We start from the raw sequence: 16,983 nt of genomic DNA on the forward strand, positions 1-16,983 counted from the left end.
AATTCTTGATGCAATTATGGCATCATAAATAGTTGGGCTTAATTCCTCCGAAAATGTACTGTATCACCAGTTGTAAACACTAAGAGCTACAACATTTACAAGTCATGGAAATTTTGTATTGTTTAAGCAACCTCAATTATGAGTTCCCTCTCCACTCTTTCCCATGCTATCTTTATTATCCTCTTACTATGCATTTATATCTCTTTAAGTGCTTGAACTGATAGATAATAAAAATACCAATAGTCTTCACTTTCAGTTGCTGCTTTTCATACTTGCCCCGGGCTGCTCCAGGGTGATCATTGGCATAAGAATATTTTATCCCCCTTTTAAAATGTAAAGAACAAATTATGTGTGGAATGAACTACAGATACAGACCATACAAAACTAATGGGATACTTATATATTGATGCTATATATTTTACTTATGAATGAACGTGCAGAACCAAAGAGAGCTAATTTTATATGTACAGTGAAGGAAAAAATATTTGATCCCCTGCTGATTTTGTACGTTTGCCCACTGACAAAGAAACGATCAGTTTATAATTTTAATGGTAGGTTTATTTTAACAGTGAGAGACAGAATAACAACAACAAAAAATCCAGAAAAACACATTTCAAAAAAGTTATCAATTGATTTGCATTTTAATGAGTGAAATATTTGATCCCCTATCAATCAGCAAGATTTTTGGCTCCTAAGTGCCTTTTATACAGGTAACAAGCTGAAATTAGGGGCACTCTCTTAAAGGTTGTTACCTATATAAAAAAACACCTGTCCACAGAAGCAATCCATCAATCAGATTCCAAACTCTCCACCATGGTCTCAAAACCTTAATGACTTGGAGAGGACCTGCAAAGAGGAGTGGGACAAAATCCCTCCTGAGATGTGTGTAAACCTGGTGGCCAACTACAGTACAAGAAATATCTGACCTCTGTGATTGCCAACAAGAGTTTTGCCACAAAGTACTAAGTCATGTTTTGCAAAGTGGTCAAAATACTTATTTCACTCATTAAAATGCAAATCAATTTATAATTTTTTTGAAATGCGTTTTTCTGGGTGTTTTTATTGTTATTCTGTCTCTCACTGTTAAAATAAACCTACCATTAAAATTATAGACTGATCATTTCCTTGTCAGTGGGCAAACATACAAAATCAGCAAGGGAATCAAATAATTTTTCCCCTCACTATAACAGTAGTGAGAGAAAAAGGGGAGAGTGTTCATTTGGATGAATAGGAAGAAGTAATAATTCCTACCGTATTAGAAAACTACCCGTTTGCTCAGTTGGAAGGCTCAGACCAAGTCAAAACTAGTATCAACTTCTTAGTTTAAAAAAAAAAATCTCAAACTTATCCTTCTATAGCAAAAGATACATTCTTTATCCTAAAACAAGATAATGATTTTTTATGAAGCTATTTTTAGCACTTAAATGATGGGACTAGTGAAATACACAAAACAAGATGGTAAATTCCAAAGCATTTGTTGAATTTTGTACTAAACAAAAAAACCCAATAAAACAGGGTTTAATTTTATATTTATTTTTAATTTTATATTTATTTAATGAGTTATGCATTTATATGAATCCTTTAACTTATAGACATGAAAGTACAATGCTTATTTCTAGAGTACTAAACTTCATATATTTTCTTAAGATAACTTTTCTTTTCCATGATATATTATAGATCAGGCCTTTTCAATCGGTGGTTCGCGTACCACTGGTGTTACATTGGCAGATGGTACGTGACCGTCCTAGAGAAGTAGTAGCGGGGGAGGGGAATGAGCTGAAGCAATGGCAGCACCGCACAAGCCTGAGCGAGAGATGGCTGGAGCTGCAGGGCTGTCAGGGCTCAGCAGAAGCGCCAGGATCAGCGCCAGGTTCCAGCTGATCCTGGTGCTTCTGTTGAGTCTTGCAGAATCGCCAATGAGCTGGAGCCCGGCATTGATCCTAGCGCTTCTGTTGAGCCCTGATATCCCTGCAGAAGCGCCGATCAGCTATCAGGGCTCAGCAGAAGAGCCAAGATCAGTGTGGAAAGGAAGGGAAGGAAAGGAAAGGAAAGGAAAGGAAAGGAAAGGAAAGGAAGGAGATGGAAATGAGAAGGAGGGAGGCAAGGCGGGAGGGAAAAAGAAAGGACTTCCCCAGATGGTAACCACAGTGCTAATGCGGCCCTCAATGAAATTGAGTTTGACACCCCTGATATAAAAGCTTTTTAAGTGAATCTGGTTTCCCCATTGACTTTGCTTGTCAAAAGGTTGCAAAAGGGGATCACATGACCTTGAGACACTGCAGCCATCATAAATATGAATCAGTTGCCAAGCATCCAGATGTAAATCACATGACCCTGGGAATACTGAAAGGGTCATAATTGCGAAAAATGGCCATGAGTCACTTTTTTCAGTGCTGTTGTAACTTCAAGCAGTCACTAAGTGAACTTTTGTAAGTCGAGGACTACCTGTACTTTATCTTTTTTTCTTTTGGCCAAGTTTTTGACACTTTGCTAGGCGACTGGTGGTATTCGGATATTGCCAAATCCTAAAAGTGGTACAATCGGTGAAAAGGTTGAAAAGCCCTGTTATAGACCACTCTCTAGTAATTTTACATATTGCAGACTATTCCAAATAATAATGTTTACAACTGATGAAAATGCAGTTTTTTAATTAATTGCTTCAAGACAAACAAGGACTCAACTTATAATTGGGATCGCAAACTTGTTTGTTGAGTGAATTGGCCATTAAGCGAGATGTCGCGTGATATCTCAATAATCCTCACTCAACAGCCACAATCCCAGCACTCCTTATTGCAATTATTAAGTGGATGGAGTCAAAGGTTAGGGAGTGTAGGTATGCCTCAAGAGGGTGGAGAAGAAATAATAAATTGTATCATATGCTAAATTATAGTCTGTTAACAATGGTTTACTGACTAAACCAAGATTGATTGGGTTCATGTGATATGACAAAGCCATTTTACATCTTCGCATGAAGCAGGAACCTAGTACATCAGGCTATTACAGAAATGTATTTCATTTGAATTCTAATTTTCTCTGTTATCACTATGTATACACGAATTTTCTCTTTGATAAAATCATAGGATGAATTTTCGAAATTTGAGTCAGGATAAAAATGGTCAGTTTTGTAAAAAAAAATCCCTCCATAAAAATGCTAATGCATATGATGCCTTATACTTCCAACATGCACACACAGAAACACACATACACAATCTTTTAAATGAAATGAATGTATGTTGCATTCAGAATTGTTAGGAATAGCTTTTCCAACTTAATTCTATTTAATGATTACATATGCATGCATAATATGTTTTCAGATATCCTCCAATTAAAGACCCAGTTCCAACCTTTTATGAATCTATCAGAAGAAAAGCAGAGAGCTTTATACCAAATGGTTTGTGACTTTTTGCTTCATGAAGAAACAGTGATGCAACTAGAAAATGTGGTAATTTTTATTTCCTAATCATACATGCAATTTTTCTTATTTTTTAAAGCTTGTTCTTTATAAAGAAAGGAAAACAGTTCTCATTGCAGTAATAATCTGTATGTTTCTAATTAAATATTTATAATTATTATGATAGCTATAAATCAGTATTATCTTGGGGATTAATAGATGGCTTGTCTTCATGATGATCTATCTTCAATCTGATCCTTCAGTATTTCCATTACTGTTATATCTGAAGGCATCCACCTTCCTGTTAGTGATCCTGTTTTTTTTTTCCACACTTCCCAGCAGAGTTAATGTTTAAAGGAGTCAGGTTTTCACATAATATGAAATCAGTGGAATTTTTATTGGTGTTGACTGATTTGAGCATCATTATTTTCTGGATCACAGCAAGTAGCATCACCTACCCAACCTTGGATGGTCTCAGAACAAGTTAAACAGAGTTGCTTAATATTGCTTAACATTTGGATAGAAATTCTCAATAATTTCCAAGGCTTCAAGGTACAATTTTTTAAAAAAATGCCATTTCCATATTGTTGTAAAAGAAACATAAATAGATGTGTCAAGGCAATCAGAAGTCAAACTTGGTCTGATTAATTTTAATCTGAATATGATTAAATCTGCCCATTGTGTCTGTTCCCTTTTTATTTTGTTTTTGCAGCTGGACAGTATATATTCTGAAGGGAGTCCAGGCATCATAGCAATGGAGGAATTAAAGTCACCAGAGAAACCATGTTTAGAAGAATTTCTGCAGCTTGTGGGTGTACAATTACAGAGCAAACAACAGATTCACAATAAGGAGCTTTTCCTAGCTGCTCATTTCCTCCTCAGTGCATTGGCAGGTACAAAAAAATAAATAAGCGGTTTTTCTTCTAAAAATAATTTTTGTTCAGACTTTGTAAATTCAGTTTGTGAATATAGAGGAAATCCTTGATGCATAAAGCATAAAGGAATGCAGAACTAAATGCAGGGTGCTTGGATGTCAACCCTTCAAGGTAGACCTGATTAGGAAACACACTCCACAGGAAGGCCAGAATTATACTTTATTGAGATAAGCTATAACAAAATCTTGTTAAGTCTGACTGCTTCTACCATTCCTCTTATGCCTCTTGCGAATCAGGGAAGAATCATTCCTAGTGTCTTTCTGATATTTCCACAGACTTAAGGAATGTTTCTGTCCTCTTCACAGTATTTACATAAGGGTTTCCAAAAATTTGCTTCAAGGTTATTTTCCTAGCTTCTACATAGGAATTATTTAACCTCAACTGCCTTGGGATGATGGCTTTCTCATTTGGATTCACATGGTTTATATTATTTGCCTTGTGTGCCAAGTTTATTTATTGCTGCTAAGAAAAAAACAAAAAGTGTTCAAGCTTTCACGTCAGTGTTTCTGAGTTTGTCCTAAAACTAATAATTTAGAAAGAAATTGAACTAAACAAAGGAAAAGATGCTGAGTAGAAATGCCTACTTATTAATTAAATATTATTTTTAATAATCTCAGGTGAACAAGTTTCAGGTCATTATCATTTGAAACTCAGTATCTCTAAACAAAAGGGCTATTAAAATTAATCTTTTTTACATTACATTCGCTAGATATCTTTGTGACTCATCCTACTTTACATATGCTTAGTATTTAATTTATGTCTCACTAAGAGCGTCTTTATCATTTCTTCACTCTCTGTTCAGATCACTGACTCCTGATTGAGTGATAAAGTAGAGACTATATGCTTGGATCTTTTGCTAGAGTCTTAGAACTAATCAAAGAACTTAAGTCCCACCATTATAGAAACCCTCACTTTTTCCAAGAATGATATTGATATATTTGCAAAGATTATGTTATTATATTTGTCACCTGGGTCTTTGAAGACTTAAGTACCACAGACTTAACATTGCAATGATTTACTTTACATAGAGCCCCAATCTTTATACTACTGTTTGTGAATCATTGCTCTAATCAGTCTTTGATGTCATAGAGGTTTTTTGGGGAAAATTCTTTGTCTGTGTTGAAGTATTGATCTTCTTGTGACAGGTCAGATGGGATCCATAAAGCTTTTGAAATGAAACCATATTTTTTATAATCTCAGATTGTTTTTGTTGCTAAATTAAACAGGGATTTTTTTTATTTCATATTTTTTCCTTTGATATGGTTGATTACATTTTTGTCTTGATCCTATCATGCATTACGTTTCTTCCACTGTTTCTTTTGCCTGCCTACCTTATTGCTCAATCAATAGGTACTCCTATAGAATCATTCAGTATTGGGGGAGAAAAATTATTTTTCTAATTTTTCCTTAAAGATATCTGAAGGTCCTGTTTTTGATCGTCTGTTACCCTCTTCTTGGAGTCTTCATCATATACTTGTTTTTCACTAGTGAAAACTTGTTTTTCATTTGTCAAACCTTTTAAATGCAAGAATGAATTTTAGATTGTCTGAACAATAGCAATTTAAAGACAAGATTCAATTGTGTGGTTCACCAAACTACAGGAATATTCTTTTCAGCATGGCAATACAGATTCTTAAAACATTCTCTTTTAAGAACAACAATTGCTCTGTATTGGTATATTCTAGATCCTGTGTGGACTTGACTCTGTGGACTGCCCTACTTTCTTGAGTTTATTCAGTAAGGTTTTTAGAGGTCCATGACTCAGCAGGAATATTTCTTTTATATATTTAAAAGTTTTTGTTTTTTAATCTTTATTTCCTTTCTTCAGAACTGTCAAGTTATTCCCTAGTGCTGCTGCTAGCCTGCTGTGACCTCCAGCTTGTCCGTATACTGTATTGCTTGGTAAGTCTGTCAATTTAAGTTGGAAATGTGTTAAAAGTAGCAACAAGAGCATAGGTTCTAGCAGCTGGTTCCTAGTGGTATTTATTCATGGCAATATCACTTCTAGCCCTTTTGGAATATATATTCCATTCAGCTTAAGAAATTAACTAACAAATAATGGGAATAATATTTTAATGTCATAAACATTATCCTTCAACAACAGGTTCCTAAGGCAATTTACAGCAGGAAAGATAAGAAAAATCAGTGCAACACTGAATAAAAAGCAATCACTGATTTTATATCTTGTCATAATTACAGTACTTCAAATAATAATCTGATACCTGAAAAACAACAGTCAACATTTGGTTTGTTTCTTACACTAAAAAATAACACATTTTTCAAATGACATAGATTTTTTTTCAAATTCAAATTCTTTATTACTACAAGTCAGTGATTCAGATTAAATAAAGCTTAATAAGACCTACAGAATACAACCTATAATACAGAACTGTAATACAGAATATTCAATTAAATAAGACAGTAGGAATTAACAATCATTCAATACAAGTATTTATTGCAACTACATTTTTTGTTCATTTGTTGCTATCACCTGCACAAATTTACTAGACTTCATAATCTGCTCATTTTAAACATACATACATATATACATATACATATACATATACATATACATATACATATATATATATATTTCCCCTTCAAATCTGGTCCTTTAGTTCCTGTTGTTACTTATCTACCACTCCCTTTGAAATACATGGGAAAACAATAAAGGAGGGAGAGAAACATGCATGACAACATCTTACATGCTGATTATTGATACGAATATGTTCAGCAGCAGTTCGATATAGATAAGTTTTTGTATCACCTTTTGGAAGCATGAATGGTTATTTCTGCTTTTGCTTGCCTGTTTTAATGTGTTATTGGTAATGGATGGTTTTGCTATAATTATGCTCTCATGCTGTTATCAGCTTTTTTGAAGTATTATGAATTCATTTTAATAAATCTTTATTTTCATAAATTTATGTTAATACATCATCAATATTCATCATCAAGATGGCTATAAAATAGAAAAGTTTCAGTACCCTGCCTATTTCACAGCAGTGTAGAAGTGAAAGTTTGATAAAAATTACCCCCTTGAAGTGAAAGGATGATGAGCAATGATCTGATTCAAAGCGCTGTGCAATGTTTCAAAGTGCTACATAGATAGAATGGCTTTTTTATTACTTCTGGGATGCTACAGATACAAAACAGTAGTGTGCTGAGATATGAGATGCAATGAATGGTATGGTTTCTCTGTCAATGATCTAAGTAACCAATTGGTGCTATCCTATTTATCCCATTGTGCGACTAACACAGATTTTAATCAACACTGATACTTAAAATTGATATAGTTGTATAGACTTTGACTTCTCAGTGAAACATTTAGTGTTTTTAGAACACGGTTTATACATGTATTTTTCTGTGTACCATACTATTCTGTTATTGGGTCTCGCTGTTTCACTCTTAACATGGAGAATTGCCAACTCAGAGTGAACTGTAACACCGATAACGGGGCCCTATTAGGAGGGAACCAAGCTTGTCAACTAGTAGTGTCAATCTTCCTGGCACCCCAGAGAACTTGGCAATCAGAGGCAGGAAACATTATCACAAAGATAGATCTGTGGTCATTTCTCAGTATCATTATCATACCAAGCCTGGACGCTCACGGAAAGCAACACAAAAAAATAAGTACTTGCTTTACTGGCTGTTTATGAACATTTTAAAGATCCTGGACATTTTTAGCATTGCTTCACTGCTTTACTAGAAATACTAGTTGAGATACTAGGCTTTTTGCTAGACAATTTGGAGACTGAGGGACTGTTCTTTCCTCTATTTCAAAAGCCATTATGATGAAACTTAGAGATACCTAGCTGAACCTTGGCAGGATTGTTCTCTAGGAGTTCTACATTCCATTTCATATCATACTGCAAAAAATGAATAACCTAGAGGCATTTAGATAACCTATAAGCATTTCCGCTAAATGGAACCACAAAGTAGGTTCATTTGAATCTGTTCTCAAATTATGCCTCTTCAGTTCCCAAATCTGAATCAGGATTTAGCCAGCCCTCAAACATGCAGATGCACACCTATGTAATGATATAAATTGGATTATATAATGTAATGTACTTCAGTATTGAAAATTATACTATTGTGGAAATGCTTTTAATCAATGCCTTTCTGTCTCTGAGCAGCCTAATATGATCTCAGAAGATGGTACATTGACACTTGGGGATCCCATACTGGCTCCACTTGCTGACCCAAGAAGGTTTCGGATAGCACAGAAGCTATTTGCTTTATCAAACATTAACCTTGAAATGATAGACTCTTCCATCAAAGCTGCAACCATGAAAAAATCCCATTTTTCCCCAATTGTTTTATATATAGCATTGAATGGCCTCTATGCATTAGGCTATGAAAAAGACATATGATGAAGCTGTTAGAATAGTTTAATACTACAACTGTCTCTGTTTAATGCCTCTTAGTGATGAACCCACTAGATTTGTGTCCATGCAATTGAAATATGTGCCAATGGGCTGTGTTATTGGAGCAAGGTGAATGCCTAAATTATATGAATGAAAAGATCCAGATATAAAAAAAGCCATGCAAGGATTTTTGGTGAGATGTTTAACATTCCTGTATTACTTTAAAGTTTAGAAAGATTACATGTCCTTACTTTTAGGCCATTTATTCAACAACCATTCAAAGATATAACAGTGCTGAAAAAAGTAATTTTATGGCTCATTTACGGCCATTCACTACCTTCACAGCATTCCTCAGCCATATGAATTTCATTAGTCAGTATGTACTGTCTTTTTTCCCCTTTCACAGCCCCCCTCCCCCATAGAGATTGGGGAGAAAGATTTCAACAAAGCAAGCCTTTTGCTGTTCTACATATCAAAAGCAAGCATTGTGATAGCACTGGCAGCAGGGAAGAATCAGGCAAAGAAGAAATTGCCTGCAGAAATTACATTTTTTCTTCCCCCCACTTCCATCTGAATGGAAGGATTGGAGAGAAAGGGATTTCAAGAGAATGGCTCTAATCCTAGATTGTAACACAGTTGCATTGCTTTTGATGCATACAAGACAGCAAGGTCCACTTAGCAACCACTTCATTTAGCACTGGAGTTTTCAGTCTCAATTCGAGCTGTTAAGGGGTTACTTATATTAGTTATTGTGCTTTAATATTAATCTTGTTTTCTTTATAAGCTAGAGGATATTCTAATTGAACGTCATTATGTGGCAACAGAGTTTTCAGAGCAAAGACCATCATGAAACAGAAAGATAGTTGAAAGGGCCATTTAAGCAATCAAAGTTAAAAATCTAAGCAGCACAGGAATAAATTTAAAGCATGATCTGAAATGTTGGGCTTGACTTTGGAGCCATTATTTAGATTTGAGCCAAAGATCACAAAGGATATGGCAAGTTTCCAAATGTTTTTTTTTTTATGGCATGGGAGGGAAGCTGGGAACATCAGCATACATTTTAGCGGCCATATTTTTAATCTCTCTTCTTAGAAAGGCATTTTTTAAAATTCTATTTGATTAATGTGAAGTGTACCAAAACTGCAGACCCCAGAGCTGTCCGTTTGGATGGGGGCGGGGGAAAGATATGTTAAGTAAAATGTAGTCTTAAGTTTTTTAGGTATTCACAATGGTATATAAAACTCATTCAGTTTCATCCAATCTGTTCAATGTTAGCAAAGCTATATGGCTTCAAACCAATGGAAATTATAGATTTTTGGATATTATATCCATAGCACTTATTAAATGCTATTATAAGGTATTCTTGGAATGATAGTTTTTCATTGTTTTAATTATGCATATGCAGTGCAAAAATATGACTTGTTATTTTTTCATATTGGTAAAGTTTTTTTAATCATTCAGTATAAAATTGTAACATCTATTGCAAGGCCTACTCTATTTCCTCTTTCCAGCTTCCTTTTCCGATGCCAGCTCTGTGCATGAGAATGTATTTCATAAGAGATGACACTAAATTTTCAAATCTTAAATTTTATTTCATATATACAAAAATAACTTTCTTAGGCGTTTTCAGGATTTCACAGTTTTATACATTTCAACAATGGTATGCAACTTAAATGGGGAAACATTAGGGAAATTTCTTTAAAAAACATTGTTTATCTGAATAGCACACATTTGTCCTATGAAATTTCCCCACTTTTCTTATGATCCTTTTTCAGAATTTTCTAATCTGATCTATGTGGCAATTTTCTTCTGATTTACAGCATGGAAAGACATTAAAATTTGCTATTAGTCAAGCCCCATTTAAATCTTCTATTGTCCTATGTGTGTCAATATTAGTACACATGTTTGAAAAAAGTTATCAACTGTTTTAATAGAAATGTTAAAAGTCGAAGCAATAAAAATTATACTGCATAAGCCTAATAGAATTCATTATTTTGGAATGTAACTAATGATGATTTTCTATAATCTAATCTTAGAAATACAAAATAGCCCCCAAATAACAATTCGCAAAAAATTGTAGATCTCGACAGAATACACATTTGTGTATGTCAGTGCATACAAGATACATTATTTTAATAAAGTTTCCAAATTAAAACACTCTTTCTCTACTAACACATTGCATTTTTTAAAAAAGTACACCATATATGCACCTTAACCCTTAATCAGCTATTTCTCTTACCCTCATATTGGAAGGGCACAACTAACATGACTGGACATGATTCTCAGCTATCATACTTGGTCAGTGGACAATTGTTTTAGCAGCAAGAAGCCTCGAAGTGATTCAGTTCTGCCAAGAAAGCTCATAGAAGGCAGAGAGGTTTAAAGAAATAAGATAAATGAGCAATCTACACTTTTAAAATACAGGTACTCCTCAACTTGCCATCATAATGGAACCTGGAATTACCATTGTTAATCATGCTGGATTTTAAGCACACAATCACTGGTCCACGTCCAGTATGACCTTTTTACCAGTGGTTATTAACACATTGTCCCTAATGGATGTTTTTTTTTTCCTGGAAGCCAGAAGTAAACACCAGGTCCCAGCAAAAAATGTCAATTGCTGTCACATGGCAAATGCATATTTATGGAACAATTGTTATCTAAAGTGTGATCATGTGTCTGTTGGGGGGGGTCATCAGAACTTCATATCCAACCAATTACTTTTGTGTGTGTGGGGGGGTATTGTAACTTTTGTTGCTAAGCAACTGGTCGCAAGTTGAGGACCTATACCATGTAATGAAATTAATATGCAAGAGTCATTTTGAATCTCATCATTAGTTTGTTGCCTGGAGTTTTGATTCTCATGGAAGTTGCCATTTCTATACTGTAGAGAAAGGATTATCCAATACATAGTTCCAGTCACATTGAACTTTAGTTGAAAAACTAATCCAAAGCACTTTACATCAGGAACAAAAATTCAATATGACATGATGAAAGCAGTTTTTGAGAGAGTTTAAGGATAGCTTTATTTTCTCTGAATGTTTCTAAGATTTGTTATGGGAACTCCTGACAATTGAATCAAGACAAAACGAAGCAAAATAATAATAATGTGCAGTTGATGCAGACTATATTTGATTCTGAGTAGATAAAAAAAATTACTCAGGATTTGAAATTAAATGAATTTCAGACAAATATTTCAAAAAAGTCTGCATTTTATACATTTTTATTCCAAACATACATACCTAACCGCAATCCATTCTATAGGTATTGTATGCAGACTTGAACACAATAGTTTGCATTCAAAATTCTGCATCATTCTCAAAAACAGCCGTTGCTGCTGATTCCACAAAATGCTAAAACAATATCTCATTGTTTTTAGGCATCCCAAACTTGAGATCTTATTATTATTGATAGGATTTACCAGACTTTGTGGTAGCAGTTAAATTATTGCTATTATTTTTGAGCATTTTTTTTCAAAATCTCTTAACTACAAAAAATTACTCAAATATTTTGTACATAATTATTTTAAACTCGCTGCTTATCTGTGATACTAGCAGGTTGAATAGAGAGATAGAGTTTTTTCTGAGGCACCAGCATGAACTGTTATTTAAAACAGTGGTCTCCAATCTTGCCAGTTTTGTGGGCTGGCGGGGAGGGGAGAAAAGATGGTTCCATGCGAACAGTGGGCAAGCAAGCAGCTCCATTTGTGCATGCAGCAGGCATATCCGTCTGCTACTTGCACAATGGAGTTGTGCATGCATGCTTGTCTGCCTGCTGCACGCACAAGTGGAGCTGAACATGCACATGTGCTTGCCTGCCGCTTCTACAGCTCAATTCTAAATGGCCTGTGACCTCGTAGTGGACCGCAGCCTCGAGGTTGGAAGTCCCTGATTTAAAATGTCTCTCTTTTTAGCTCTTATTCAAAGTTCTTTTTATAATTTTCCTTTATTATGACAACTGTGTTTCTGACACTAAATTGATTGTTACATTTGTATTTACAAATGTTGAAGGCCAAAAATAGTTTAAAACAATAGCAGCTTCACTGTTTGAAGATCAAATTACTGGCTAAATAGAAATAAGCATTTATATTAAAAACTAAAATGAGCTTTGATTTTGGTCAGACTCAACTTGATTAAAATATACTACATTTTATTATAAATTTAAGATAAATGAAAAGTTTAAATAAATATATAATAATTATATATTCCATGAACTTAATAGTTCCCGTGAATTCAGTATGACCTATTGTAGTTTAGGTATAATCTTAAAGTTACCATAATGTATAAACTATTTATGGAAAATTATTATTTTTTAAAAAAGCTTCAACAGATACAATTATGGATTGCCTTAATAGGTAAGTAATGTTTTAATAACTGCCATCCACTTTTATTGATTTTTTTCCATTCCATAATTTTTGTTAAAATTATAGAATAGAATAATGAACAGTATTTACTAATCCATGTTAACATCTATTATAGGCAATTGCATAAACCATTGTTTTCTACTATTATTACACAGGCATACCTATACACTTAACATATTTCAATATATATTTACTTTGGTACAGATAAGTACGTACCCTAATGTCAGCAAGCAATATTGTCTTTCCATTTCACATACTCATGTTAAGCATAGACACTTTTTCCATTTTTATATTCAACTGAATTGACAGTAACTCAGTTTCAGACAAAGATGCCAAGAACTGAAATTAGGACACTTAAAATGTTCTGCCTCTGATTTACACCTTCCCAATTAATCCATTCTGTACCTCATTTACCAACTGTAGCATCGTGGTACTGTCCTTGGAAGCATTTTGCCTGTTGCATACTTCTCCATTGCTGCCATTCAGTGGGAGGATAAATTCATGGGTTTCTGTATTTAAAGTTTTAATTTCTTCATAGCTGGGATTACACCCATGCAGCAAAAATAGTGAATGGCCCATGATATTCTGCCACTGAGAATAGAGGTGTACTATAGTTTATATCAAATGCAGTAATTCTTATGCATGTAGCGAACTAACTTTTCCTGTTACATTGAGGACTTGTGGTTTAAATTTCCACACTAATGCCAAGAGTGAATTCTGTGATATGAGCAGTTCTCCCAAGATGATATAGGAGTACCAGCATGCCCAGAGAAAATATAAAATATTTCTGGACCAGTTCCCGACTGTTAACAATTTCTTTAGAAAGCCATTAAGGCAAATACTGATGTTCTCTTTTTCTTCTTCCTGTTTGACAGCAGTGAGCTTTTGAGCCTTAAAACCAAAATCAAACTCCTTTAATCACTTGCTAAACTTTCCTTGAACTAAGCCCAATTTGAAAAACCTGCTTTCCAACCAAAGTGGATAATAAAAATCAATGGCTAGAAACAAAACAAGATGGGAATAGACTGAATATCCTGCTTGAGAACATTTTATTTTTTTTAAAAAACAGTTCAGGTAAAATCTGAACAGAACTTTAATCAAGGCTACTTAAAATGCAGCCCAAACTCTCATCTAGCAAAGAGCAGTAGCAACAAACAAACTGGAATGCTATCTAATGTAGTATTAGAAAACAAAGGAATGAGAAGCAATTCTTCGACTTGAGAATTCAGCAATGTCTTCCACTCAATCTCCATTCAAACAACATTATTTCAATAAAAGTATAGTCATTTTTACATTGTAACCCACATCATACCCCTGCAATGACATTGAAATTACAGAATAAAATGTCATTTTGGGTACCAGCAATTTTTTTTCCAGACTCAGGTATACATATTTTTTTTAAATACTTAATATCAGCCTATCTACAGAATTAATGCAACAGAAATAAATTTCTCTATTTCATATTGTTAGAAGCTAATTTCTAAATACCAATAGCAATTAAGACACAGATATGCAATTATTTGCATAACTTTTACAAAATATGCTTAAGTCTTTAAAAAAATACCACAAAGGTTTTTTAATCTACAATACTTTTTTGGTGTCAACATTTCTCTATATAAACTAAAAACTATTGAAACCCTGTTTCCTTGTGCATCTTATAAGCCAAAATAATTAAAAGCTAGTTTATACTGTCTTGGCCTTTTCCAATATTTTTTCATTGTTGGCATCTTGTGTATGATACTTTGGTATTGAAAATAAGCTCTGTAATCGTAGTGCCCAAACTCATATGCAAAATAAATGAAATGGGGAGGTGATAACCACCTCAGGCCCTCTGTATGTTAGCAATGGATGGCTCTATTTATAATAGCAGACATAATATCAAATATTATCAGATTATTCCCTCTTTGTAATCATCCATATCTACATCCTCTCAATAGAATATGTATTGGAAATGTATTTATTAGTAAATCAGTAAATATGAACCTAAGATAATAAACTAACTAAAGGAAGTTATTAACTAACACTGTAAAATATGAGTGTGAAACAAAAATAAATTCTTTGATAAATAATACTGAATTTTAGCATCTGACAATTTTAGTTTCACACACTTTTGGTGAATAAAGCCATGTAACACAAAGTATCAGCTCAAAGCCCCATCACGTTACATTTTATAACACACAATCACTCATAAATACTCTGGTATAAACTAAAAGCCAGTCACAGAACAATATACAAGTACAGAGCGAGGTCATAATAAAAAGCAGATTTTGTTCCTCTAAGCCATGAGTTTTCCACAACTAAGAACATACATTCTACATGCTGAGTTCTTTACTAAGACTCTGTAGCACGAGGTTCTTTAAGGCTACTTCACCATTACCTCAAACACAATGAATTTACATTACGAAAAGTCTTTGAAAAATACTTACTGAATGGGTTGAAATGTTGGCTTTTTAAAATGGACTCTTAGGGAAAGTTTAAGATATTGCTTTTACATCTATGTAAAAAGGGAATCTACATAAAAGTCTACAGTACATCTGCCTAAGACAAAACAGCTGCAAAACATGGATAAACATTAAGCAAATATGTCTGAGTAACATGGCTCAGTGCTGGTTGTTTTATTGAAACTTTTGCTTATGTCAAGGATGTATGCCTGTTAGGACAAGGATTATATCTAAATAATAAAAACTAATCAGATGAAACATTTGATTTAAAACAGAGTTTTACAAAAACCTTTTCAAGTATTTGTCTCCTTATCACAGTGAAAATGTAAGATCAAATGTATAAATGAATGACTGGAAAATTCTTTAGATGAATAAAGGCAAAATAGTAAATCAAAACATTTATTAAAATGCTTCAACGCATTTCCTTCATGTGATATGAATAAAAAGGTTATTTGTAAAAAGTTAGAAAAATTAAAATAAATTACATATTAAGTACACTTTCCCTTCAACATTTTGTATAAAAAATTTAACTAGCATACTATTATTTTAATATACATAAAATAAAAACATATTGGGTCCTGCCAAGTATCTGGCACCACTGTACAATATTTTCTTATTAGTGTTTGTTTCAACTAACATAATATGGTGTTTGTTTCATCTTCAAAAGAACTGTCAGTATACCCAGCTAATCGGGACCCACTGTGATTCCATCCTCAATTTCTCTGTAGCAGTTTGCAACTTCTCAAAAGCTTTGTCTAGGTTGTCATTCACAATAATCAGATCAAAGTAGTGACTATAAGCTCTCTGGATCCGTGCACTTTCATCAACAGTTTTCTTCAGATCAGTATCCTATTAAAATATTGACAAAATAAAAATAAAATACTATAAAAAGCAAGCGACGGGGGTCAGATTTAAAATTGAGAGCCTGCATTAAAAAAAAATCTTCGAGATCAGCAAGACCAGTTTTTTTAGAAAAATGTGTAAAATTTTAATTCCTAAAAATATGATACAGGAATCTGAAAATGCAAATTTTCAGTTATTTAGGTACAGATGTTTTTAATTAGGTTGTAGTCTAGCTCTTGGGATTTTTATAGTTATGTACAACTCTTTAAACATGCACATAATTTGTATACTTTGAAATCTTACTTTAGAAATAAATGTTTCAATATTAGTTTATTGCAATACTGGATTTCATCAGAAAAGTTTTCAAGTATTTTAATTAATAACGAAGCAGCTATATTTTGTGCTAGATCAAGTTGTATGGACCATATTAACCACATGAACATGGTCAATGAACATTTTTCTGGTCCATTTTAATATGCAGGTATTTATTTATAAAGCTCTAGCAACTGAGGACCAGGCTGCCTTAAAGACTACCTTCTGTGACACTGACCTCTCTGGCTATTTTGCCTAATAATTTACTTATGAAATTATTTTCCACTTTCTTTCTGTAGAGCTTCACACACCTTTTAGGCTAAATTTAGATTTA

At 33.6% G+C, this 16,983-nt stretch overlaps 2 protein-coding genes across 17 annotated transcripts in view; one reads left to right on the plus strand and one right to left on the minus strand.

Annotated features, from left to right (window-relative positions):
- The window catches only part of GSDME (gasdermin E), a 30,595-nt gene extending 19,925 nt beyond the window's left edge, over nucleotides 1–10,670 (plus strand). Inside the window, exons 7-11 of one of the 2 annotated variants that reach the window (XM_039342083.1) lie at nucleotides 3,315–3,442; nucleotides 3,833–3,943; nucleotides 4,104–4,284; nucleotides 6,155–6,228; nucleotides 8,460–10,670. In XM_039342083.1, the coding sequence (XP_039198017.1) occupies nucleotides 3,315–3,442; nucleotides 3,833–3,943; nucleotides 4,104–4,284; nucleotides 6,155–6,228; nucleotides 8,460–8,696 (731 nt within the window). In that variant the 3' untranslated portion in view covers nucleotides 8,697–10,670. The remainder of the gene's footprint in view (nucleotides 1–3,314; nucleotides 3,443–3,832; nucleotides 3,944–4,103; nucleotides 4,285–6,154; nucleotides 6,229–8,459) is intronic. The other variant, XM_039342084.1, reaches the window with a different exon arrangement.
- A 473-nt stretch (nucleotides 10,671–11,143) lies between these two features.
- The window catches only part of MPP6 (membrane palmitoylated protein 6), a 47,917-nt gene continuing 42,077 nt past the window's right edge, over nucleotides 11,144–16,983 (minus strand). For all 15 annotated transcript variants that reach the window (XM_039342081.1, XM_039342080.1, XM_039342069.1 and 12 more), the window contains one exon: nucleotides 11,144–16,343. In XM_039342081.1, coding sequence (XP_039198015.1) covers nucleotides 16,167–16,343 — 177 coding nt within the window. In that variant the 3' untranslated portion in view covers nucleotides 11,144–16,166. The remainder of the gene's footprint in view (nucleotides 16,344–16,983) is intronic.

Source organism: Crotalus tigris, unplaced genomic scaffold, assembly GCF_016545835.1.
Source record: "Crotalus tigris isolate CLP2741 ecotype Arizona unplaced genomic scaffold, ASM1654583v1 scf7180000017774.6281472, whole genome shotgun sequence".
Classification (NCBI taxonomy): Eukaryota; Metazoa; Chordata; class Lepidosauria; order Squamata; family Viperidae; genus Crotalus; species Crotalus tigris.